We start from the raw sequence: 26,362 nt of genomic DNA, 5'->3' as shown, positions 1-26,362 counted from the left end.
TTTCACAGCTCTCTTGAAATGTCAGCTAGTCCATCAATGAAAGCTGTCATTATTCTGACCTCTGCCAGTTCCCGGCATTCACTAGGTACCTTGCATATGGTATTCCTAACACCCCAACAACAAAGGGGAAGTTTTGTCATCCTTCCTGAACCCTGTGCTCCTCCTCCTGGACCATGTGGTTCTCTGGAAAGTTTCCTGCACGGCATACATTTATAAAAGTGAAATTGGGCAGCTCAAGGAAGTATTCAAAATCTCACTATACCCATGTAACTTGCATCCAAATAAAAAAATATATATATATAGAACATAGCGCCTTGAAGACCTCCTGTATCTCTTTCCAGTCACTACCCCACTGCTTCTTCCTATGAGCACTCTCTACCCTGAATCCCAATTCCATGGCTTAATTTACCCTGTTCCTATTCTTTATCTGAATGGAATCTCAAAGTACTCTTGCAGCTTGCTTTTGTTCATTCTGCATCGCTTGTGAGATTCATTGCATTGTTGTTCATTCTCATTGCTGTATTGTAGTCTATTGTGTGACTGTATCAGTTTACTCTTTGTACTGTGGATGGGCATTTGGGGAGTTTCCAGAGCTGCTGGGTTTTAGTCCATGCCTCTTGGTGGCTTTACAAATGCATTTCTACTGCATAAATAAATAGTAGAACTGCAGGGGCACTGGTTTACATGTACCCAGTGTCAGAAGTTACCCTGAACCTTGTTTAAGGCCCTTTAATATTCCACATTATCTGTGAATTTACATCATTTTTCCTTAACAGATTATTAAGTGTGTTTTCAATTAAATAACCACTGTGCTCCAGCTCATTTTAAAATGACCGGTCTAACATACAATATAAAATGGAAAACTAAGTGAGAAAGCAGAAATGAAAATAAGCTCAGAGGAGAAAAGAACAAAGGGAATGTAATGGCTCAAATACATTCCACAAGGTACTTTTCAAAAAGTTGGACCACAAATGTGGTGGAGCCTCCTATCAGCCAATACAAAGAGGGAAACAAGTTACACAAATCAATGTTCACAGGATAAATGTACCAACTGTTCAGCAGTATGGCTATTTCTGGTGCTGAGATTTTAAAAAAGTCAACCAGTCTTCCTCAAGAGGATACTGTCTGACATTGAAAATGAAGGATCCAACAACTTCAATTGGCAACAACAAAGGAAACTTTCTGTTACTCCCCTCAGGTTATAATTTCCCTCAACAGGCAACTCTGAGAGAACTAATGCAACCAGATACATGTTTCTCCAAAGGTGTAAGACCAAGAAAAAAAATAAACTAGACTCAAAGTGTGGTTCAGGTACCTGGAAGGATCTCTAGGATCTTTCTAGGGGTATTGCATGATCAAAAATATTTTTACAATCCTACCAAAGGCTTTTAGCCTTTTTATGAGGGTGTAGTTTTCCAGAGGTCACATGACACGTGATACAGCAATAGATCAGACGCAGAAGTAGACACAAGAATCTGAAATCTATTAAACCAGGCAGTAAAGAAATTTGCTTATTACTTTATTTTGGAAAATAAAATTTTTCACACAAAAATGTCATATACTTTAGGTCTCCTACAGATATTTTTAAATATTAAAAAATTGTTTTAATTTCTAATAAATTAAGCATCTATAGATACAATCCACTTAACAAAAAACACTTGGGAGTTCTCAAAAATTTTCAAGTGATAAAGGGTCATGAGACTATTTGGCGAATGTTCCCAAAAGTCACAAGGCCCGGAAGATAACTGGTAAAAAATGTTCTGTGATCAAATACATTTGGGAAATGTTATGTCTCTCTTGGAAATTGTGAAATGAGAAGCAAATGAACTTAATGACTCTGTTTCCTAACTGTATATGACTGTGACTAAGATCCCCTTTCGAGTGCTTTCCTTGTTTCCCTGAAGCCACATGTGGGAGTGGCATGGATGAACTGCTGCTGTTGCTGCTAAGTCGCCTCAGTCGTGTCCGACTCTGTGCGACCCCATAGACGGCAGCCCACCAGGCTCCCCCGTCCCTGGGATTCTTCAGGCAAGAACACTGGAGTGGGTTGCCATGTCCTTCTCCAATGCATGAAAGTGAAAAGTGAAAGGGAAGTCGCACAGTTGTGTCCAACTCTTCGCGACCCCATGGACTGCAGCCCACCAGGCTCCTCCACCCATGGGCTTCTCCAGGCAAGAGTACTGGAGTGGGGTGCCATTGCCTTCTCCGATGGATGAACTACCAGGCCTTATTCAACCCTCATTAAGTACCATCTCCTACAACCTGGGCTTCTGTCAAGTGTGGGCAGCACAGTCTGATACTACACCTCTGATAACATCAAGAGTGATCCTTTTTATAAACATCAAGGCAGATGAGCAGGACAGAAAACCTCTTTAATCTCTGCAAAAAGGTAGACCAAGGGCAGGGTCAAGGCCAGGACAAAGAGCCCACTCAGACTAAACTGAGTCTGTTCCAGCCGACAAACAGGCCATTGAGGCCCCTGTCATCTATGATGCTCAGACGCAGTCATTTCAGCTGGGTATCTTCCAAAGCAGATGGTACAGGCACTGGCCTCAGTCACAGAGAAATCTCAATTAAGCACCCACAGGATGCTTGATTCTTAAGTCACACCTCCTGGTGCCCCCTCCAAGGAAAAGAGTGGTTAAATGTACCCCGAATGAGTCAACTTCTTTTATTGGGTTGTTAACTATGAGTCAATTAAATGTTAAGGAATGCTGACCAGAAACGATGACTTTGGAACTATCAATCTTATTTCTTTCTGACAGTAATTAACACAATTATGCCAGTATTCTATTAGGCCTACTCCCAGTTCACAATAATAAAATTATGTCATCAGGCAGCTCATCTAAAAGAGAGCACACAGCAATGTGCAAGGCATTCTGGGGGAATCCAAAAATGAAAAAGATGTGTCTTTTTGAAAGCACAGAATCTAGATAACAGGTCAGACAGAGACCAGAGAAGGAAACAAGTATTCTCATGCTCATCTCTGCAGCACATGGCGAGCTATCTGGTAGAGAATTGTATTCAATAAACATTTGTCTCAACATATTTGCTATTTACCGCTAAGATTTTTACTTGACAAACACCACATAGTCAAATGTCTGGTCAAATATAATTCACTCAAACAGTACTTCTTGGTATAATTAATGAGCCTATAAAAAGGATTTACAAAAAAACTTATACCATTATGAAGTAAGAGAAATCATTTTAATATACACATTTTCACTTCAGTCAATTCAACAATGATTTTTAATAGGCATGCAGACCCATTTAGTTTGCTTCAAATTTATTTCTCAACATGCAGCAACCTTGCTAATGAGATAGTTGAGCTGAACTATTTATTCTTAAAGAGTACAATGTACCTTGTCCTCAAAGAGTTTTATCAACTTTAACATTTTCAAAGAGCCCTATGAGGCTGCTCAGTGTGGTAGTTTTCCCCTGAAATTTCCTATTTGGAGGATGGCAAAACAGTCTAGAATCTTCCCCAGTCTACTGGTTGCCTGTATTCGTATCACAGCTTGGCTGGCTAAGAGGTAGAGACTGAATAATATGTAGATAGCCTTCAAGCCCAGCTGAGTGAGACAGCTTCATTTTTAGAAAGGAAACCAAGTCATGAAAAGCCTCCTAATAGTATGATTTGTTCCAGGGCTCTTTTAAGAAGGGACGTGATCCTCAGGCACAGGACTCTTTATGGCCTGCTAGAGTTTTCTGCTCCAGCCGGTGTTCTCTAGCCAGGTGGCTTATTGCACTTGCTGCAGGACTGAAAGCATGAAGTCTCTGTCTACTTTCATAATTAGAGGTGGTGTTAGTCTTCTCATTTCCGGCCAAATGGATCCGACCACACTTTCAACCCTATAGAAAGAAACATGAGTTAAAAACAGGATTCGTTTTTAAATTTCCTATCACTTCCCTCAACTGCAAACAAAGAGGATGACATCAGAATGGAGTCGTGCAATTTCTCGGAGTTTGAGGTAGTCCAGGAAAGCCGCCGGAACCCTAGAATGGAACGGCTGGGCAGCCGTGGCAGCCAAGAGAGATTTTTAAATGGCTCAGAAACTGCCCCACAGTAGGGAGATATGTATCTGGCCTAGTTAAAAAATAAATTAAAAAAAGACCGTTGCCACAAGAGTTTTGGCTAATAAGCTAGAAACCTCTCATTCTCAGCCAACTTGGACTGTCTCAAAGTAACTAACCATTCAGCCATAAAGGGAACTTCTGAGCTTCTGTACAAAGCAGAATCCTGCGTCAATTAAAATAGCTCACAAGTAAACAGTATTTTCCCATGAGGGTAGTGTTTAAATAGGTGCTTGGTAAATAAGTCTGCAAAACAGCTATTTATGCTTCATAGTTAATTGCACACTTGTTACATGTTTATGCCCACTTATCAAACTCAACAGAAACATGCAAACTTGCAAAAACTATTCCGGAGTGAAATATTAAGAGGAAGTCTTAGGGTGGCAACCTCTAAAATGGCAACTGCTGAAAAATAATAACACAATCACAATCTAGCCTCAAAGTGAAAAAGATTTCTCTGCAAAGCACATACCTCCCCCCAACAATGCAGTATTTCACATGAGATTTTTGTCTTGATTTTTAAGTTTACCTGGTGGCTGCACGTCTTCTTGAACAATACCAGCTCGATTTATGGCTTGTTCCTTCTCTGAGAAACACAACAGAAAAATTACTCTTTAGAGAGGGGGTGGGGGGCAGAATGATGGAACTCTTTGTATCTACATGGGACAATAAGAGAACAATATATCTGAGTGCTATTAAATTCAGAGCTGCCACTGCCCAGAGCCTTTAGGTAATGGAAGTTGGACCCTATCAAGCAAAAAGACTGGATATTTTCAGGGAAAGCAAGCAAGCCATACTTCAGAAGAAAAACTCCCAATGAACATCTTTTCTCGGTGATATCAGCAGTTTGGAAAGGCAACAAAAACAACAGAAAAAGAACAATTTTGAAAGAACTAGTGGGTGTGATGCGATGAGGGCAGGGCTGTTGAATTGATGGAACAAGTACAATTAACAAGAAAACGATGCAGTTTGTGCCTAAAATGTACTCCACTGAAGGCCTAGAGCTAAATATGCTATGTTTTTGATAGGAAATAGAGCAGAAAATTAATCTTTGGGTGGGTGGCTTTGGTTTGGATAATTGAAGCTTCCCTAATTGACTGCAGGTGCTGCACCAATTAGTAAGCGCGTTCTAGTGACAGCAGCTTAGCTGATCTCTTTGGAGATGTCCAACAGGCGAGGGCCAAGAGAAATTGGGCATTTTACGTCTGTGGGCTTCAAGCACTCTGACACATCTTTCTAAGTGGTTTCAAATAAACCCAAGGGCTGTAAAAACAAAGACTTATTATTTTAAGTATCTTGACAAACAAATCGTGGCTTTTCGGCAGAAAGACTTGGAGCCAAAGTATGTTTACTAGTATATTATAGTAATTAAGTGCTGTAATCAAACCTCTGTTTTAATCAGGCTAAGAGTGTTTCTTTTAAATCCATATTTAACTCTTCTTTAATATTAGGCCATTTTCTTTATTCTGGCCTCTGGATTCTCACAAAGTTAAAAGAAACAGGGTGTTGCCAAATCGAACATTGATCGAACTTGCTTCTCTGGTGATAATGACGGAAAGTCAATCCTAAGTGACCTATCTGAGGTTTTATCAATGCTAAGTTTTGCTTTGGCAACTAAAACACTGGGCAGTAGGGATCATCTGAATCTTGACATCCAATTCTAAGTGAGACAGAGAAGATACAGCACAAAGAAGCCCCTTATAGACAATGGTGACAGTTTCACTGGGCCTCTCTGAAATAGCAGGTAAATGACAACCAAGTCCCTATGGACCAAGAGATGCCAAAGGATGTCTTCCATCTAGAGCGGGTGATAATGGAGCCTGAAGGTGTCAGACTTTCTAAAATAACTCAACATAAAAGACCATCTTATTTCCTAAGAAGTTGAATCCCCGTAGGACTGAGCCCCACCATGCTGTCACCATGTAAGTCTCCAAGTATAGATGTGTCTCAAACATGCTCTTAGAAAATGCCAACTAGTACAAGACTACACTGTCATCAATAGTGCCAGGAACAAAAATAGGTATCATTTTTCATACCTAAAAGCTCCACTCTCCAGTATTACGGAAAAAGGAAGAGATGAGTTTTTAAAAAAAACACTTGATTGCCCGAAAGCATTCTAGATGTCCAGATTTAAGAGAATCAGATAGCCTGGTGTACCGGAACACGTTCTACAAGAGGCAGGTTGTACAAAGCCAAAGAAACTGGCAGTCTGCCAAGCATCAAAGGAAGTTGACTTCCAGTGACAACAGAATGCCTAATTGTGTTCTCACCTCTTACACTGCAATAGAGAACCAAGAGAAGAGAAAGAAATCCCTGTCTTTACACTTCCTTGCTAATTGCTAATGAGGTTGGAAAGAGGCTGAGGATTTATTTTAAATAGACCATAATCTCTTTATAATCCTTGTCCTTATGCAACCACCTCTGTTTTTGGCTTGGACGGGCAATTTAAACTGATTTGTAGAACTAGTTCTTACTGAGTGATAACTGGTATTAGCATCCTATCTACAAACCCTGGTTCTTTTATCCATTAATGTTCCATAGTCCTTGAAGACCGAAACAATCTTATATAAATTCACAATATGACACAAAGACACTTTATTTGTGAATGTGGGATATGCTTAAAGGCAAACAAACTGGCCCCTTGGGACTCAGCAAATACGTCCTGATGAAGCTGATAGTAGGTGTCTATTTTGCTGTCATTAGAGAAATAGCAGACGTCTCTGGGCTTCAGGTAAAGGGCAATACAGAAGTCAGGGGTTTAACTGTGTGGGCAAATCAGGATAAGCTAATTACTGACTTTTCGGTAGTAAGCATATTTCTATCAGGAGTGAAATGATTAAAATGCAAATACGCAGCACTGGGCTAGGAGCTTTGCAATGTCAGTTAGATTAAGTCCCCTCTCCAGTGTCTCAGGAAGCCCAACTCTGCCCCCTGGTGCTAAGGCAGTGAGCTGATTTGCAGTTTTAATCGAGGATCCTTAGTTATATTATTCAGAACTTAGTAATACACGCAGATGGGCTCATTTTTGTACGGTAGCAAGAGTCTTAAACCCACCTTTTAAGACTTTTTTAAGTTTTAAAGTTTAAGACTTTTTACAGTCTTAAACCCATCCTTATATTAAATGTCCATACTGTGAAATCTGTGTGACTTATTACTTTATTTAACGTTCACAGCAGATGGACGCAGCACACCACGCACCAGCCCCTCAGCGGTCTTGTCAGGGACGGTGCTCTTGGGGAGCACTAGCAGACAAAAGCCTAAAAGCACGTGCAGAATCTCACCTCGGGACCCTCTGCAGTGAGACCACCACCTCAAGAATACCCTCTCCATCTCCTCCTGCCAATGAACCAGTTAAAATACAAGCAACTCACCACCTGAGGTAACTGGCCAGATGTCAGCATCTGAATAGGGACTGTATATTACATAAAAGCATTGTGTCAACATTAAATTTCCTGGATTAGATAACTGTGATTACGTAAGAGAGTGTCCCTGTGCTCAGGAAATACATGCTGATGTTTTAGGTATCAAAGCTCACAAGGCCTGCTACCTAACTCTCAAATGGTTCAGCAAAATAACAGTAACAGTAATATGTGTATAATCTGTATACACGTATTTCTATGTATGTATGTGTGTACAGACATGTCACATACACTTTGGGAGAGAAAGCAAATGTGGCAAAATGTTAACAACTGGTAAATCTAGGTGAAGGACATAAAGGGATTCATTCTACTATTCTTAGATTTTCTCTGTCAGTTGCATTTTTTTAACAACAAAAAAACACAACTGCAAAACAAGTATAAGGAAGTCCAACAACACTATTTCATGATGATTAATTCAAAGTCTCTTTTAAAAATAGCAAATATAAAATGAAAAAGTACTTTTCTAGTGCTCCCACTTTGCTGCAGTCTGCGGGGTGACCCAGGCTGGATGTGTGAGCCAGTGGCTGAGGGCACCAAGGGGCCACCAGAAGCACGGGCTCCTCCCAATGCTGGGAACACCTCTGTTTCTCACCAGGGTGTGTGATGAAATCCAGGCAGCTTTGTAGGGCCTGTTAGAAAAAAAGACTTAAGTCTGTGCAGTTCATTTTACTCAAGGTGAAAGGAATAAAAAGCATATTCTGAGCACTTGCCATGGAATAGGGAAAACGCCCTTTTAAGGTAAGAGGTATTCCTCATCAAGTGACTTCTCACAGGCCTGCTCCAACTATCACACACTATGGATGGGGGCACAAGGAGAGAGGAAAAATTGAGGGGTCATGGTTCTTCCACCTTGGCTTTGCTGGCAGACACTCCTCTGTCCTAAATGCAGGTGAAACTGGGCTTCATTAAGCAGCAGACAAGGCTGGGGAGTTCGGGTCGAGTATTTACCCAGCAATGAATGTGCTGCTGCTGCTGCTAAGTCGCTTCAGTCGTGTCCGACTCTGAGCGACCCCATGGACTGCAGCCCACCAGGCTCCTCCATCCATGGGATTTTCCAGGCAAGAGTACCAGAGTTGGGTGCCATTGCCTTCTCCGAATGAATGTGCTAAGTGACCCTCAACAAGGCCCCTAAACGTGGGGGCTGAATGAGCACAAGTTTCCTGGCAAAACCCTATGGTTTTATGCTTCTCCACATCTAATTAAAGTTAGTTAAAAATGTACAGGATCACAGGAAATGATCTTATTTTGTCTCATTTCATAGGTTGCCTTGAAATGCTGTTATTTTTAAAAGGCTACATTCAGGATCCCTGACTGGTTTTAAGACAAAAGGCACTCAGGCTTCAAGCTGTATCACTTGCACGCTTCCCTAAACATGGGCTCTTCCCACAAACCATGTTGGGCCGACAGGCTGAAAGCTAAAAAGTAACATCCAGACTCCCCTGCAGAAGGACTGCAGAACTAACTGAAGACTCTGGTTTCGGACTGACAATTGCCATCTCCCGGGGCTCATTTCAGTATCAGGTATCACGAGTCGAACTGACTTTGTATGCTACCTAACACTTGGTAAAGTCTGGCTGAGTTAGTTAAAGAGCTGAAGATCACACTGAATGTCAAGATGAAATTCAAGATGGCAGTCTTGCAATAGTGGCCTGTCTGCTTTTAAATCACAGAAGATCTTGGATTTATTTTACATAAGGGGCCTTCTGCCTCTTTTCTACTGCCTTGAGGCTTATTTCACAAGGGGCCCAGGAACCTACCTACCCCCTATCCAGGCCAGCCAGCATCAGTCAAGCTGGCCCAGCTGAAAGGTCCCACAGTGACTCGGCTCTTGGGCCCTACATGGCCTGGGCTCCTTGCCAGCCTCTCGCTCCCCTTGTCAAGGACTGGGTGTCTGCCCAGGCCTTCCAAGGACTGTGGGCTTCTCCTTGGTCTGCCCAGAATTCTGGGGACCACAGAGGTATGAAGGAAGCTCAGAAGAAAAAGACCCAACAAGAGAGGCTAAGAAACAGTGGATGAAAGGCAGGAACAAAAGAGCAAAGCCAGGAGTGCTGGTGGAGGTGGACCACCAAGCCCGAGGAAGGACGCGTCCGGAGCGGGGGCAGTCTGCCTGGGGGTCTTGCCTCTCACGTGTAGTCACCCGACCTCCTGCGTCACAAAGAGAACAGAAGCCAAGGCGACCAGGAAGGACCTACAACCTCCCAAAGCCACACCGCCGTCGAGCTGTATCCATGCCCACCCTTCCTCCTCAGCTGGTGGGAGAAGTGTCCTGCCTTGGGCCCAAGGCTCCTCCTCCATCTGACGTCGAGATTCCCCCACCTCCTCCAGCAGCCTTCTTTATCCAGAGACCCTCTTGGCTCCCCAATGCTCCCAGACAAAACAGAACCTCTGCTCCCCTGGCCCCCTCGACCAGCTGCAAATACAATTCCTCATTCTCCTCTTCAGACATCCCAACGTCTTTATACAGTCAACCTAATATATTATTTACTCTTCATCCGCTGCAATCTGCCTTCTGCCCACTGTCAAACCACTGAAAGCACTCTTAACAAAATAGCCACTGAGCTTCACCTTCTTTTTTGCTAAATCCAATGGATATTTTCAGTTTTTTTCTTCCTTACTGTCTCTAAGCAGCCAAGCCGTGCTGATCACACCCTCTGCCATGAAGAGCCATCTTCCTGGGGCTTACGACTGCAGCCTCTTCCGGTTTTAATGCCCTTACTCTGGCCAATCCTTGTCAGTCTCCTTAGAAGGCCCCTCCTCCCCTGACCACTTGCCCTTCAGTCCTTCGAGTGCCAGTGTTCAGCTGCATTCCGTCCTGGACCAGCGGGTCGCTTTCAATCCCGGAATGCTGCCTGGAGCCGCACCTGCTGCAGTGACTCTGCTTCCCATCTGATGCTGAAGATGTGCTATCTCTAGCTCCAGCTCAGATCCTGTGGCTCGGCTCCAGACTGGCACATCCCAGCACCTAGGGGAAACCTCCAGGAGCACATCCAGGTACCTAACACTCAATACATCCCAAACTGAACCAGCCTGTCCCTTCGTCCCCCAAACAGACTTCATGTATTCCTTAATGCCTAGCACCACATCTCTTCAACTGCTGGAGCCAGAAAGCTGAGGGCCAGTCTCCTTCCTCTCCCTTGCTTGCCCTTGAGCTAATCAGTCACAAATCCCTATAGAGGATTTATTTCTTAAACCTGGCTCCTGAACTCAGTCCTTCTGCCCAGTCCCATAACCACCGGCACTCTGGAGCAGGCTACCGTCATTTCTCCTGAAGTCACAGGAAGCACAGCCTGCCTGGGTCTTGGCCTTCTTACCTTCAACCTTGGCCCTTCCGGCCCCTCCGCCAGATATAGTCAGAGATGCCTGGAAAGGCTGAATCTGATCACCTTGCTCTCCTGATTAAAACATTTCAATGATTTTCCACCAGCTGGACTCTGAGGACAGCAGAGGGTTATTCAAGTGTTTTAAAATAAGCAAGTGAGATGATCAAAATCTAAGTGTGAATGGCACAACAATAGGTTTTTCAACAGGCACAGTGGAAAACCTGGAGTTCTGTACATTTTCTGACACACACGCATGTATTTTCCCAGTTACAAATTCTCACCAAAGAGACACAAAGATGTATTTCAGAATGAAGAAAACTGAAACTAGAAAGGTGTGAGACAGACAGATCAGTGAATAAAGAATGTGGGTCAAGAGAGACAATCAGTGACTGTGTAAAATGCTGATGGTCTTAAGTGCTCTAGAGAAACAATCAGTGATTGCGTAAAACGCTGATGGTCCTAAGTGGTCTGGGGAGCAAGAAATACAAGGCAGGAGGGGTGGGGAGTGTGGAACAAGAGCTAAGGCCTTCTAAGGTCTTTGTTTATTTCATAGGAGGTAAAAAGATCCCTGCAAGGAGATCCAACCAGTCCATTCTGAAGGAGATCAACCCTGGGATTTCTTTGGAAGGAATGATGCTAAAGCTGAAACTCCAGTATTTTGGCCACCTCATGTGAAGAGTTGACTCATTGGAAAAGACTCTGATGCTGGGAGGAATTGGGGACAGGAGGAGAAGGGGACGACCGAGGATGAGATGGCTGGATGGCATCACTGACTCAATGGACGTGAGTCTGAGTGAACTCCGGTAGTTGGTGATGGACAGGGAGGCCTGGCGTGCTGTGATTCATGGGGTCGCAAAGAGTCGGACATGACTGAGCGAATGAACTGAACTGAACTGAACTGAAAGATATTGACTCGCTCTAAATTGTCAAAACAAAAAAAAGAAAAACAGAATGTAAAAGTTTCAAACTAGTAGAGGGCAAGAAAATTAAATAAAGACTTGAAGCAGAAAAGGACAGAAAAAAAAAAAGTAGAGACAAGATTAAATAGAAAACATAAGATAGGGAAAACAATCCAACATTTTAAAGATTATCAGACTGGATTTTTTTTTTAAAATCCCAGTTTGGGTTGCTTATAAGACTTAAGTAAATGCTTAAAAGACTTAAATAAATGCTAAATATAAGAGAATATATATACCAGGAAAACACTAACCCAAAGAAAGCTGGTAACTATGATGATATTAGATAAAACAGAATTGGGGAGGAATGTTAGGGGATAAAGAGGACTCTTACATAATGATAATTGAAAAAAAAAATTCTTCAGAACATTCTAGATTGTGAGCAACAACTAATATGGCCTCAAGACATATAAGTAATAGAATTAAGAATGATTTGGAACCATCATACACAGAATTCTGTACCCCCAAAGAAGAGAACATACCTCATTCCAAGCATACAGGGAACATTCACAAAAACTGACCTGTACCAAGTCACAAAGCAAATCCTGACCAGCATCAAAGAATCAAAATCACATGGTCTGAATTCTTTGACCAAAAATGCAAAGAAGGTAGATAAGCAACGATAGCATAACCAGAAAGACCAGGGTGGCTGCAGGGTAGAGAGCCGGGTGGTTGTGGTGCTGGTGGGGCAGGGAGACCAACTCAGAGCACAGGCCGTGGGTGGCGGGAGAGGGGCTGGACAGGGGTGGGGCGGTGACATGAGAGGAGAGCTCTGACTCGTCCAGCCACATATATCCAGCACCTAACAGCACCAGGCACTCTGCTGTTCAAACACAGGTTTTTAAAAAATAGAAAGAAGGCTAAGTAAATGCTAACTGAATGTGCCGAAATGAATCGAAGCTCCGTCCTCACAGTGCATCTCCATGACCTGGTCACGAACGCCTCACCTGGGTCTGAGCATCTGCTTAAATCTCCTTGTCTTACTTCCCTGCCCCTGGAGCTCCTTATTTTTGAAATGTTTTTACGGGATTCCTAATGTAAAAATATGAACTTCCCTGGTGGCTCAGCAGCAAAGAATCCATCTGTGAATGCAGGAGACACAGTTTTGATCCCTGGGTCAGGAAGATCCCCGGGAGAAGAAAATGGAAACCCACTCCAGTATTCTTGCCTGGAAAATTCCATGGACAGAGGAGCCTGGTGGGCTACAGTCCATGGGTTGCAAAGAGTTGGACACAACCGAGCAACCAAAACAAAAATAAAAAGTCAATATTTCTACACCTTTTATCTCATTTAATTCACTCCAAAACATGTAAATTCAGTCCTGCAATTTCACTGTTACAGATGAGGAAACAGGCCAGGCTCAGAGAGGTTAAGCAGCTCATCTTAAGATCCTCTTCTAGGAAGGGACTTAGACCCTCATCTGACTTTCTCCCTCTATCCTCTTAGAGAGGCAGTATGGTGCCCTGGTGTAATAGTGAATGGCACTGGTTCAAATCTGGGACTCATTGGTTGTGGGTTTTTGTACAAGTTAACTGTTTTATACCCCAGTCTGTCCATGTATAAAATGGGGATGATGATCACATAGCAACTACCATAAAAGGTTGCTATTTGCACCAAATGGGTTAATATAGAAAAGGTGCTTGGAAGAGTGTCAAGACATATAATCCATTTTCAATACATATCAGCTATACAGTATCATTTACCTGTTTAAGGACTCAGTTATAACTCAGATAAGAGTGTCCAAATTAATTAAAATTGAACCAGAAATGTGGGCAGGTGTTGACTGCCTTACACATTTAAAAATGCTGATATTGTAGCCACATACTCAGTGCTCACTTAAAAGGCCTAACTTGTCTGTCTTAAAGTGACTCAGATAACCATAGTCTATGGACCTGTAAGACTGTTGTTGGGAGACACAGCACAAACCCGCACCCTGAACCAGAGGCGGGTTTCTCAGTCTCGGCACCATTCACATATCGGGCTGGGTAATTCTTTCTTATGGGCGGCTGTCCTACGTGTTGCACAAACTTTAGGAGTCTGGCTTCTATGTGCTAGATGCCAGCGGCACACTCACCCACCCCACCCTACCCCATGGCACCCATTTTGTGACAAGCAAAAATGTCTCCATAGAGAACCAAATGTCCCTGGGAGTCAAGAATCACCACTAGTTGAAAAACCACTAGACTAGTCTTCCTAGACTGAAACTTTGCTAGGGGGATCCAAAGCAGACCCTCTTGACTCAAGTTCAACTCTAGAGGCTATCATAAAAAAGAGTGAAGCAAGGATTCTATAAGGAGGGATAACACAGATTATGCAAGGCCTCACTCAACCCCATTTTTATTTACCCCACACATAGGTGCACAGAGACAGGCTGGAAGGCAGAATGCAGAGACCATTTCAATACCGGGTGATAAAAAAGAAGCTGCAAGGAAATCCTGAGTGTGTGCTTAAAACGTTCTGTCTCAGAAACAAAATGTTGTAGCATTTGTAATGGGCAGAGCATTTACACAGAGCTTTCGGCTTTAGATCGCCAAGCTTTCAGCCTCCGCTAATATTCTCAAGGGGCAAGGCTGGCCCTCTTCCATCTTCAGGATGATTCAGGTTTCCTGGAGAACAAAATGAGCCTCTAATGCCTGATATTTTCTCTCTGACAGATGGTTTCAGATGTATCAAAGTGCTAATCCTTGCTGAGGTATAGGTCTCAAGGAAGGAGAGTTTGGCTTTTAGAATGATAGGACTTGAATGATTAAGGAAGAAAATTACTCCCAGGATATTCGCCATTGTCATGTGAGCAGCCGGCTTAAAACCAAGGAAGACAGCAGAATGTGAAAAGAAAGATTTGAGGAGAAAGGAGAGGAAAAACTCAAAAATCCAGGTTAACAGTTCAGGTTCGAAACATGTCCGCTCAATGACATCTTTGGGAGTGGAAATGAAGTGGAAATAAAAACACCTTCAAGCTCAGGATAATGAGGGGCCATCCCTCCCACAATATCACCATTCCCAGCTTCAGGGTGTGGAAGAAGGCCCGGAAATGAAGGCAGAAGTTGGAATATTATTCTTGCCACTTACTAGCTGTGTGTCCTTGGGCATGTAATACAGCCTCTCTGAGACTTCCCATCCATAAAACACTTAATAATAACCTGCCTCAAAATGAGGTTGTATAAATTAAGTGATCCAGTATTAGTTGCTCAGTCGTGTCCGACTCTTTGTGACCCCATGGACTGGGGCTCCCTAGACCCTTCTGTACCTGGGATTCTCAAGACAAATAATGAAGCTGGTTGCCATTTCCTTCTCCAGGAGATCTTGGCAACGTGCTTAATGAAGACACATTATAAAGCCTCCAGTCAATACCAGTATGAACTAGGATTTAGTGTTGACCTACTATGTCAACTGCTTTTATTACCACCTTTGAGTCTCATCAGATGCCAGGCAGTTTTAAAGATATTATACAGACAAAAGAGACGCAGGTTCCATCCCTGGATTGGGAAGATCCCAGTAGGAAATGGCAACCCATTCCAATATTCTTGCTTGGAAAATTCCATGGTCAGGGTGGCCTGACGGGCTACAGTCCATGGGATAGCAAAGAGCCGGACACGACTGAGCGACCCAGCACGCACGCACGCACGCACGCACGCGCACGCGCACACACACAGATAACTACTACTGAGGATGGTGGAGGTCTCAGAGGTTGAGTCACTTGACCCCGGTCACGAAAGTGCACACAGCCAAAGTCGAACCCGGGTCTCGCTGACTCGTGAACCAACCTCTGTCCATGGCCCCACGTGGGGATGATGAGGGAAAGCGGGGGGTTACTAGGGCCAGTCGGCCGCGTGGGGTCAGAGATCACTGTCACCGGGGCCGGGACGCCGCGTGGGGTCAGAGGTCACTCACTGTACTCCTCCAGCCGCATTAAGGGCCGGAAGTAGATGGGGTAGAAGGCGGCGCCGATCAGTGAGATGAAGCCGCCGAAAATGAGAGCAGTGCGCAGGTTCCGGGACATGGCTCCAGCCGGGGCTACCGGGATTCTCCTAGCGCCCCGGACTCTCCAAACCCGGGTCCCGCCGGCTGGGCCGTGACCCCGCTCGGAAGAGGAGGAACAGCTTTCGCTTCCGGGCCTTGGGGGCGGGGCTAGAAGTTGGGGCTGGGCCGAGGCAGAGCGAGGTGGGAGCAGGGGTGGGATCAGAGGCGGGGCCTAGGGGTGGGTGGGGCTAAGAGAGATTGGGCGGGGCCTCAGGCCCGGCGCACCGCCTCCCCGGTAGTCCCGGCATCGCTTAGCGCCCAGCGAGAGCCAACCGCTATTAAGAGTGGAGGATTAATTGCTCATTGCTCTCCGTTCCCAGTCCCTCCCCCAGTCGCTACCCACCAAGCCTAATTTTTCTCTCAGCTGCCCCACCCACCGCTCTTCTGACCTCGTCTACCACTCCCTCCTTTACTAATTTCTTGGTTCTTTCCCCGCAACTGATTTGATTTTCCTCACTACACTAGGAGGTGAAGTGAAGTGAAGTCGCTCAGTCGTGTCCGACCCTTTGCGACCCCGTGGACTGTATAGCCTACCGGGCTTTTCCGTCCATGAGATTTTCCAGGCAAGAATACTGGAGTGGGTTGCCATATCCTTCTCTGAGCCACCGGGGAAGCTTCACACTAACAGGAGGTGGAGGATCTCTATAGCCCGTTGATTTAATCCTCGTATCTTTTACTAAGTCACTTAAGTCGTGTCTGACTCGCTGCGACCCTATGGACTATAACCTGCCAGGTTCCTCTGTCCGTGGAATTCTCCAGACAAGAATACTGGAGTGGATTGCCGTTTCCTTCTCCGTATCTTTTAAAGGTGAGGGAATCTTGGCTTGGCTGCGCGGATTTGGACAAGTCACTTGGCCTAAAGGACGATTTGAGGGGATTAGAGACAAAAGTGCAAAATGCCTGGCCAAGAAGGCCTGCAAGGGATTCTGAAATCGGAGCCACAGGAGCTTCAGACAAAGATTAACCCGGGAGGAATGTTATTTCAACGTCCAAGCTACAAGCAGATCTTTTCTGACTGATTTTCCATGTCCTCCTTTCTCCTTCCCCTTGCTGGATGTCAGGGTTATGGATGAGGATAGAGAGTGAATAGAGATCAGCACAGGGCAGGGAGCCAGCAGCCTGTCCCACTGAAGGGACCTTGGGGCTCTGCCTTGTTGCCTGAGGTGGGAGCCACTGAGGACAGACATCTGCTTCCTCTTCCTATGATTGCCGTCCTCCAGGCTTCTATGTCTGCTCTGCTGGCACAGGACCCACCAGGGGTACTGGCAGCTGACACTAAGATTCCTTGGGCCTTCACTCAATCCTTTATTTTAAAAAAAAGAATGATACCAGCTACTGGGGGCTACGGAGCAAAGAAGATCCCGGCAAATCTTGACCCCAGCATCAGTATTAGTTCAGGAAATTATCTGCCATCCTTCAGAAATGGTGTAGAGGGCACAGATTTCCTGTTTTGGTAGTTTTGTAGTTGAATCAAGCTACTATTCACCCCCCTCCAGTACTCTTGCCTGGAAAATCCCATGGATGGAGGAGCCTTGTAGGCTGCAGTCCATGGGGTCGCTAACAGTTGGACACGACTGAGCGACTTCACTTTCACTTTTCACTTTCATGCATTGGAGAAGGAAATGGCAACCCACTCTAGTGTTCTTGCCTGGACAGTCCCAGGGACGGGGGAGCCTGGTGGGCTTCTGTCTATGGGGTCGCACAGAGTCGGACACAACTGAAGTGACTTAGCAGCAGCAGCAGCAGCAAGCTACTATTTACTTCCATACTTCCAGAAGCATGTAAATTAGGTGTTTGATCTGTCAGCAGGTTTATGGACAGTCTTCTATGACCCAAGCATCAGGCAAAGTGCTTTGGGAGGCACAAAGATGAATAAGATGTGACCCTTGTTCTCCAGGATCCTGCCAAGTGGATGAAGAGAAAGGACATATACATAATAAGATAACTGATGACCCAACTCTGCCTGTTGCTGGTGAGTGATAAGGTCCTGTGGGCTACAGGAGTTCAGAGCCAGGAAGTAGGGTGAGACAGCTGTTCCTTGGGCGCTTGCAGGAGCTTTTTGGGGTGAAGACAGAAGACTTCACGGCAAAGAGGGAGGCTGCAATGCATGCTTTATATCACGTGATATAAAAATCCCAGGTATAGGACTTCCTTGGTGGTCCAGTGGTTAAGAATCTGCCTGCCAGTGCAGGGGACACAGGTTTCATCCCTGGTCCTGGGAGATCCCACATGCTGCAGAGCAACTATGCCTGTGCACCACGGCTACTGAAACCCATGCTGTAGAGTTCGTGTTCTGCAACAAGAGAAACCAGCACAATGACAAGCCAGGGCACCACAATGAAGAGTAGCCCCCTGCTTGCTGCAACTAGAGAAAGTCTGCAGGCAGCAAAGAAGACCCAAGGAACCAAAAAACAAAAAACAAAAAAAAAAATCCCAGTTATAGTGCACATTTTAGCCTCCCAGCATCCACTTCTCTTTCTGTTAATAGTACCCCAAATATCTTTTGGCAGACCACTCTTCTCCCATTCTCAATCTGTGAGGTAAACTCGACCTTCTCCCCCTAACTCCAACCTTTACTCTTTTCCAGCTCTGAATGTTAACCATACAACCAAGCCTGACCAAGCTCTCTTACTCATCACAGGGGTTGATTGGCACTGGACTCAGGTCTGATTGTTCACTGTGGCTGCATCCTCCAAGCCAAATGACACACATAAAGCCAACCATAGTCTATCGCGGCTGCTGGGAGGTTGGATTTGAACTTGAAGGTGTGAGACCCTGGAATTGCTGGGGACCACCGTTTGGAGACTGAGAATGAGGACAGTAGAGCTCTCAGCAGAAGAGTTGAGAGTTGGGGAGAAATCAGATGCTGACACTGCATTTGAGCACCTGAGGCCAATTGTGCCCCCAAACAGATTTCTCAGTAACATGAGCCAATAAAGTCCCCTCTTCACTGAAGCCAGTTTGAGTTGGCTTCTGTCTTTTAAAACAGAAGGAGTTCCAGATGAAATCACCATGGGTGTGATTTCATTTGCTCAACACCTCCACAAGCTCCAAATCAAGGATTACCCTATTATTTAGATCAGAACACCGAGAACCATAGACCTCACACCATTGATTGAGCCAGGGCCAGGGCTGAACTCTGAGGATTCCTAATCGGATAGACTCTTCCATGACATCCTACTGTCTTTGTGAGCAGACTTGGCAGATGGCTGACTGAGTCCTATCTACGGAGTGTGTTAAAGCCAGTGCAAAGGGTGCCAGGATGTCCTTGTGAGGTACCAGTGGCGCCTCCAAGGCAGGAACAAGACCAACATGGGACAGATGAGCCACCCCCCTCCCCAAGGCAGTGTGGCAAGTAACTGGTGGTTCCACTGCCCCCTTTTGTTGAACCGGAGGTATCAGCCTGGTGAACAGCCAACCTATAATCTATACAAATGTCACGTACAGATTGACATGTACAAATGACAAGATAAATGATATATTAGCGTCATTATATTGTCACTTGCCTGCCACTGACTCCTACCAGATACAACTCTGATCCCAAAGTTCTTCCCCTTTCTGAGAATCCTATTGATCTACAGATTCAATCAGTAAATACTTATTTTGAGCCTACTCCAGGCAAAGCCCTGTGCTGGTTGATCAGGAACACAAAAAGGAAGCAGTCAGATCAGTATTTGCATATCTGACTGAGGTTCACCGAGCCAGGTGCTGGTGGATGCAACAGTGAATTGAGAGGAGAATCTGTTGTCCTCGTGGCGGCTACAGTCTGGCAGAGGTGTTGGCTGTGGATAGTAATTACTTTTTGGACACTCAGCCTCTCCTAATGATTCCTAGCAGTACTGACACCAACGCTGTAGAACACTTCCCCTGTGCCAGTCACTGACAGGTTTACACCATCAGTACTCATCAACCCCCATAGCTAGGTGTCCCCATTGCAGGGGCCGAATCTGGAGCAATGGAAAAAGGACTAGCTCGAGGTCACAAGGCTAGTAAGTGGCAGAACCTGGATACAAATCCATGCTGTCTGGCTGCAGAGACCGGCCCTTACCACTCCTCTAAACTGACTTGCAAAGTCAGTGAGCCATGTTGTCTGAGTATGGGTTGCTCCAACCAGGCCCAGTTGTTCTTTTTCTCTTAGAAATAAGAATCATGAGGATGATGACACAAGGACAGACAGCACTGTTGCAGTGGATTTCTTCCATTGCTAATGTTCTGGTAGGATTATGGCATATCTCCCACTTGCCTGGGGTCCTAGGTGTGCACTTGCCTCGTTGTCCCATCTTGCAGCCTGATTCTCAATTGTTTGTTGTATTCTACAGGTCACCCCATATGCTTCCAGTAAACTCACTTTGGATTTCAGTTAGTCAGAGTCAGTTTCAGTTGCATGCCACTAGGAGCCCTAATAGATAAAGAAATGCCCACAATTACCTCCAACACACAGCAGAGATGAAGGGCTTGGAGCTTCATAGCTGTGCTAATGTTTGTGAATGCCAAAGGAGGTTCGGGTCTGGGAAGGTATTCACACAAAGGGAGAGAGAGCTCAAGGGATGAAGGGAGACGGGATGCAAATCAAATATGTCAGGAGTCCTAGGGTGCATATTTTCATCTCAGTCACCAAGAGAAAAAAAAAGTCGGTTTCGGCTCCTGTGCGGCACTTCCTCCTTCTTGCCTTGCACGTGAAGATTGAATGCTTGCAGGAAGCAGACCACCAGTGGTGTCTCGCACGGAGTTCAGACAGACATCAAAGTTAATCCGCTCTCTGATCTGAGCAAAATGTGACGAGGGTTTCCTGGGACAGCAGCTCTACTAATTGTGGCGCTGCAGCTTGGCTGCTGTATTTTTAGACTATTGTGGATTCCCAGGAAGTAGCGTCACCTTCTGCCAGAAAACAGACTAGAAGCCTGGGCTTTGGAGAGGAGTGAGATCTAACACAGGACCCTCTAGACTTGTTCTTTTGAGAATACGAGAGGAAGCCGGGGAAATGCTTCCCTGTTTTTCTCGAGCTCTGTGGCTCTCTCAGTCCCCACCTGTCTGTATAAATATTTCCAATTTATATCACTTGTCAAGTTTTTCTGCTTTGATGTGTTCTTTATATCCAAGAATTGAATTGAATTGAAAGTCGCTCAGTCGTGTCAAACTCTTTGCGACCCCATGGACTATAGAGTCCATGGAATTCTCCAGGCCAGAATACTGGAGTGGGTAGCCTTGCCCTTCTCCAGGGGATCTTCCCAACCCAGGGGGTCAAGCCCAGGTCTCCAGCATTGCAGGTGGATTCTATACCAGCTGAGCCACAAGGGAAGCCCTTATATCTAAGAGATTTCCCCCAAATATCCATCTTGGCTTCTTCTCTCTTGCCAGCTATCCGCCTTACAATTGTAACTAGTTCCTTTATGACTTCCGGGTGTCTAGACCCAGCCTCATGTGCCTGATGGCCAGCTTTGGGTTCAAGACTCACTCACTCCTGCTTCCCCTGCCCATCACTTTCACGGCCCTGGCTTGGTTTGAGGCCTCACCTGCTGACCTTGGCTACGGCTGTCCAACTTGTCTCACATGTGTCACCCTCTTCAGCCACCAACTGTCTCATTTGTGGGAGAGCCAGAATCATCTTCTGAAACCATAGATCTGGTCAATCAATTCTACTCCTCTCAGAAGCCTTCAGTGTCTCTCTAAAGGGTCAGGACCTATCATCCAGGACCCCAGGCTCTGGTCAACAGGCCATTAAAGCACTTCTGCCTCCATGTGGTTCTGCTGCATGAGACAACAGTGCTCTTCGTCTTGGCTGCCTGGCTCTGTGCCGTGGCCATGGTTGATTGAATCAGCAGGGTCGGAAAAACCCAGACCATAGTCAAAGACCACAAATCTCTGTCTAAATGGGGAATGGGCTGACCCGGTCAGACTCTCTGCCCCTGGAATTTCAGCTGGTAGGTCAGGGAGAGTTGGCGCTCAGCAGAGGGAGTAGCAGTTGGACAGATGAACAGGAGGAGGTGATAGGAGCATGAGGGGAGCTCTGAGTAAGCCAGGGTGACGAGTTAGTAGAAACTGTCAGAGAAAAGCTGGGTTGAGTAGATGGGGGAGGAATTGCCTGGGAGTAACAGGAAGCAGGGCATGATGGAGGAGAGTGAAAACCAAGATTCACAAATCCTGCTGCTGAGAAGTAACTAGATACCTTAAGCTTGAGGACTGCCTGGGATTCATGTTTTCGTTCATTGATTTCTACCAGTTTTATGGAGTACCTGTTATATGCCAGACACTATTCTAAGAGGATGAGATGGTTGGATGGCATCAGCAACTCAATGGGTATGAGTTTGAGCAAGTTCTGGAAGATGGTAAAGGACAGGGAAGCCTGGCGTGCTGCAGTCCATGGGGTCGCAAAGAGACATGACTGAGCGACTGAACAGCAACAACAAATTTTAAGCATTAGACAAAGTCCTTGCCTTCATGATGCTTGTATTCTAGTTGGGAAGGTAAATAATAAATAGACAAAAATAAACGGGAACAATTTGGCAATTTCTGACAAAACTAAACATACTCTTCCCATACAATACCAAAGGAGCTGAGAACATCGGTCCGCTTAAAAGCCTGCATGTGGATGTTTGTAGCAGCTTTGTTCAAAATTGCTGAAATGTGGAAGCAACTGTTGCAGGAAAGGGGACCCCTTCCAGGGCCCAAAACTGGACTCTTGTCTAACACTCGGAAAAAAATTGTCTGAGGACACACGTGCTGACAAAGCAAGAGATTTTATTGGGAAGGGCACCCAGGTGGAGAGCAGTAGGGTAAGGGAACCCAGGAGAACGGCTCTGCTGCATGGCTCGCAATCTTGGGTTTTATGGTGATGGGATTAGTTTCCGGGTGGTCTTTGGCCAATCATTCTAACTCAGAGTCTTTCCTGGTGGCGCACGCAGCGCTCAGCCAAGATGGATGCTAGCAAGAAGGATTCCAGGAAGTGGACGGACTCGCGGTGTCTCCTTTCGACCTTTCCTGAACTCTTCCGGTTGGTGGTGGCTTATTAGTTCCGTATTCCTTATCAGGATCTCCTGTCATAAAACAACTCATGCGAATGGTTACTATGGTGCCTGGCCAGGGTGGGCGGTTTCAGTCAGTGTGCTTCCCCTAACACAACCACTGTGTCCTTCAGTAGGTAAATGGATAAATCATCTGTGGTACAGACAGTGGAATATTATTCAGCACTAAAAAGAATTAGCTATGAAGGAAAAGACTTGGAGTAGCCTTAAATGCATATTACTAAGTGGAAGAAGCCACTCTGAAGTCTACATACTGTGTGGCTTTCTAGAAAAGGCAAAACTGGAGATGATAAAAAGATCAGTGTTTGCCAGGGTTAGGGAATAGGGAGAGATGAAGCAGAGCCCAGAGGATTTTAAGGGTAGTGAAAATACCTTTATGCTCCTGTAATAATGGATTCTTGTAATTATACATTTGTCCAAATGCATAGAGTACACAATGCCAAGAGTGAATCATAATAGTAAGCTATGGATGTTGGATGATAATTATGTGTCAGTGTAGGTTTACGGTTTGTAACACACATTCCACTCTGGATGGTGATAGTGGGGGAGGCTGTGTGTCATGTGAGAGTAGAGGGCATATGGGAACTGTCTGTACTCTGCTCAGTTTTGTTGGGAACCTGAAACTGCTCTGGAAAAATAAAGTCTATTTTAAAAAAACCCTCCCCCCACCATTAGAAGAGGTTTAGTAAGCTGTTTTAATTTCTCCAGAAGCTATAGAGAAAAGAAACAGACTTTGAAGGGGGGAAAAAATCCATGTGATAACAAAAACCTGGGGGAGGGGGGAAGGGATTACTCCAGATGAAAAGAAAATAAAGGGATATTTGATAGATAGACAAAATAAGAAGTGCTGGAAAGAAAAACTGAGCTAGCAAGAGGCTGGGGTTTGTGGTTGGAGTGGGGGATGGGAGGGCAACTATTTTTACTTAGGTGTTAGGAAAGGCCTCTCTGAGAAGGCGGCAGACATCTGAGTGAAGGGAAGTGGGGAGCCCTGTGAGTATCTGGAGGAGGAACCATCCAAGTGGAGGGTCCTGGGTGCAAAAGTGGTGAGCACACGGTATGCTTGCTATTCCAAGAACAGAAAGGAGGTCTATGTGGCTGGAGCGGAGTGAACCGAGGGTACATGGAAGTGGCCCAGGCAGGAGCATGGTGCCCAGGGGCATCAGAGGCCACGCGGAGGACTCAGGATGTTACTGTGTGTGTGATGCGGAGAGCCACGCAGGATCCCCAGCAACCTTCTAGTGCTGCCATCTCTTGGGGAAGTCCAGTTGCTCTATGGTTTTCATTCTTTGCACGGATGCCTTCCTTACCCACGGGACCCCCTTGTTTCCCACAAAGCCCTTTTACTCAGAAGAGCAGAAATCAGTTTTCCTTCCTGGCAGCAAAGTGATCCCCTCCCCAGTATTTGACCCCAATGACCTTCTGGGTTTCTCTTTCGCATCTCTCTCAGCACCTACCTCCGGCAGCTGAATCTATTTGCCGGGTGCTAAATGCCGCCGCCTTTGCCTGCCTGGTGCCTTTGCTCTCACTCTTCCCTGTGTTTGGATGACTTTCTCCCAGAGCATCTTGTCACAGTCCTTCTCTCCCAGGACATTCTCAGACCCCTCGTTTTCTAGGAAAGCTTCTAGATTACTTGATTTTAAATGAACTGGTCTCTCCAAAACTCCCATTTGAATTATTTTTGGCTGCGTAACTAGCTACCCCAAACTTAGCATTTAAATATTGAAATGATGTTTTACCATCTCTTGAAATGCTGTGGCTTTACTAAGCCTTCTGCATCTCAGGGGTGTCTGGGCGCTGGTACAACTGAAGTCGGCCAGGGGCTTAGCTGGGCTGGGCCATCTCAGATGGCTGACAGCTGATGCTCAGTGACTGCCAATGGGAGTACCCATAGGTGACATTTCCCAGCATGGAGATTCTGTCCTGAGAGGGATTATCCCAAGGAAGTCAGGAGGGAGCCACAGACTTCTGATGGTTTAAGACTTGGAAGGCACACTTGTAATCATTTTAGCAAAGGTCATAGATGGACTAGATTCAGGGGGCAGGAGGTTAGAGCACGCGATGGGGGCTAGACCTCAGTTCTGCAGTTAACTTTAATCCAGCACAGCTTTCTTGGTGCTTTACCCACATACTGATTAGAATATTTATCTCCTTTTGTCTGCATTATAATCATTTGTGTTTTTATCTCACATACTAGATTTTAAGTTTTTAATGAAAAAGGCAGAGGAACCAGAGATCAAGTTGCCAACATCCATTGGATCATAGAAAAAGCAAGAGAATTCCAGAAAAACATCTCAGTTCAGTCACTCAGTCGTGTCCAACTCTTTGAGACCCCGTGAACCGCAGCACGCCAGGACTCCCTGTCCATCACCAACTCCTGGAGTTTACCTAAACTCATGGCCATTGAGTCGGTGATACCATCTAACCATCTCATTCTCTGTCGTCCCCTTCTCCTCCTGCCTTCAATCTTTCCCAACATCAGGGTCTTTTCAAATGAGTCAGCTCTTTGCATCAGGTGGCCAAAATATTGGAGGTTCTACTGCTTTATTAACTATACCTAAGCCTTTGACTGTGTGGATCACAACAAACTGTGGAACATTCTTAAACAGATGGGAATATCAGACCACCTTACCTGCCTCCTTAGAAATCTGTATGCAGGTCAAGAAGCAACAGGTAGAACTGGACATGGAACAACAGACTGGTTCCAAATTGGGAAAGGAGTACATCAAGGCTGCTTGTTTATGTTACTTATATGCATAGTACATCATGTGAAATGCCCAGCTGGATGAAGCACAAGTGGGAATCAAGACTGCCGGGAGAAATATCAGTAACCTCAGATATGCAGATGATACCACTCTTATGGCAGAAAGCAAAGAAGAACTAAAGAGCCTCTTAATGAAAGTGAAAGAGGAGAGTGGAAAAAGTTGGCTTAAAACTCAACATTCAGAAAACTAAGATCATGGCATCTGGTCCCATCACTTCATGGCAAATAGATGGAGAAACAATGGAAACAGTGAGAGACTATTTTCTTGGGCTCCAAAATCACTGCAGATGGTGACTGCAGCCTTGAAATGAAAAGACACTTGCTGCTTGGAAGAAAAGCCATGACCAACCTAGACAGCATATTAAAAGGCAGAGACATTACTTTGTCAGCAAAGATCCATCTGGTCAAACTTTGGTTTTTCCAGTGGTCATGTATGGATGTGAGAGTTGGACTATAAAGAAAACTGAGCACTGAAGAATTGATGCTTTTGAACTGTGGTGTTGGAGAAGATTCTTGAGAGTCCCTTAGACTGCAAGGAGATCAAACCAGTCAACCCTAAAGGAAATCAGTCCTGAATATTCATTGGAAGGACTGATGCTGAAGCTGAAATTCCAATACTTTGGCCATGTGATGTGAAGAACTTACTCATTTGAAAAGACTCTCATGCTGGAAAAGATTGAAGGAGGGAGGACAAGAGGACGACAGGGGATAAGATGGTTGGATGGCATCACCAACTTGATGGACATGAGTTTAAGCAAGCTCCAGGAGTTGGTGATGGACAGGGAAGCCT

At 45.2% G+C, this 26,362-nt stretch overlaps 1 protein-coding gene across 1 annotated transcript; it reads right to left on the bottom strand.

Annotated features, from left to right (window-relative positions):
• Positions 1-1,625: 1,625 nt before the first annotated feature.
• Positions 1,626-15,853, bottom strand: SMIM20 (small integral membrane protein 20). Its single transcript, XM_068975250.1, has 3 exons — positions 15,661-15,853; positions 4,604-4,660; positions 1,626-3,852 (listed from the first exon to the last, which is right to left on the bottom strand). The coding sequence occupies exons 1-3, from the start codon at positions 15,767-15,769 to the stop codon at positions 3,815-3,817; spliced, it is 204 nt and encodes a 67-aa protein (XP_068831351.1). The 5' UTR covers positions 15,770-15,853; the 3' UTR covers positions 1,626-3,814.
• Positions 15,854-26,362: the final 10,509 nt, after the last annotated feature.

The sequence above is a fragment of the Capricornis sumatraensis genome, chromosome 7 (assembly GCF_032405125.1).
Source record: "Capricornis sumatraensis isolate serow.1 chromosome 7, serow.2, whole genome shotgun sequence".
NCBI classification, from domain to species: Eukaryota; Metazoa; Chordata; class Mammalia; order Artiodactyla; family Bovidae; genus Capricornis; species Capricornis sumatraensis.
Note: the sequence above shows the minus strand (reverse complement) of the source record. Positions and strands in the feature narration are given on the sequence as shown.

Coding starts and splice junctions, on each gene's coding strand:
- SMIM20 (XM_068975250.1), bottom strand. CDS start 15,769: ATGTCCCGGAACCTGCGCACTGCTCTCATTTTCGGCGGCTTCATCTCA. Junction 4,661..15,660: donor AATGCGGCTGGAGGAGTACA/GTGAGTGACCTC, acceptor TGTGTTTCTCAG/AGAAGGAACAAGCCATAAAT. Junction 3,853..4,603: donor AGAAGACGTGCAGCCACCAG/GTAAACTTAAAA, acceptor TTCTTTCTATAG/GGTTGAAAGTGTGGTCGGAT.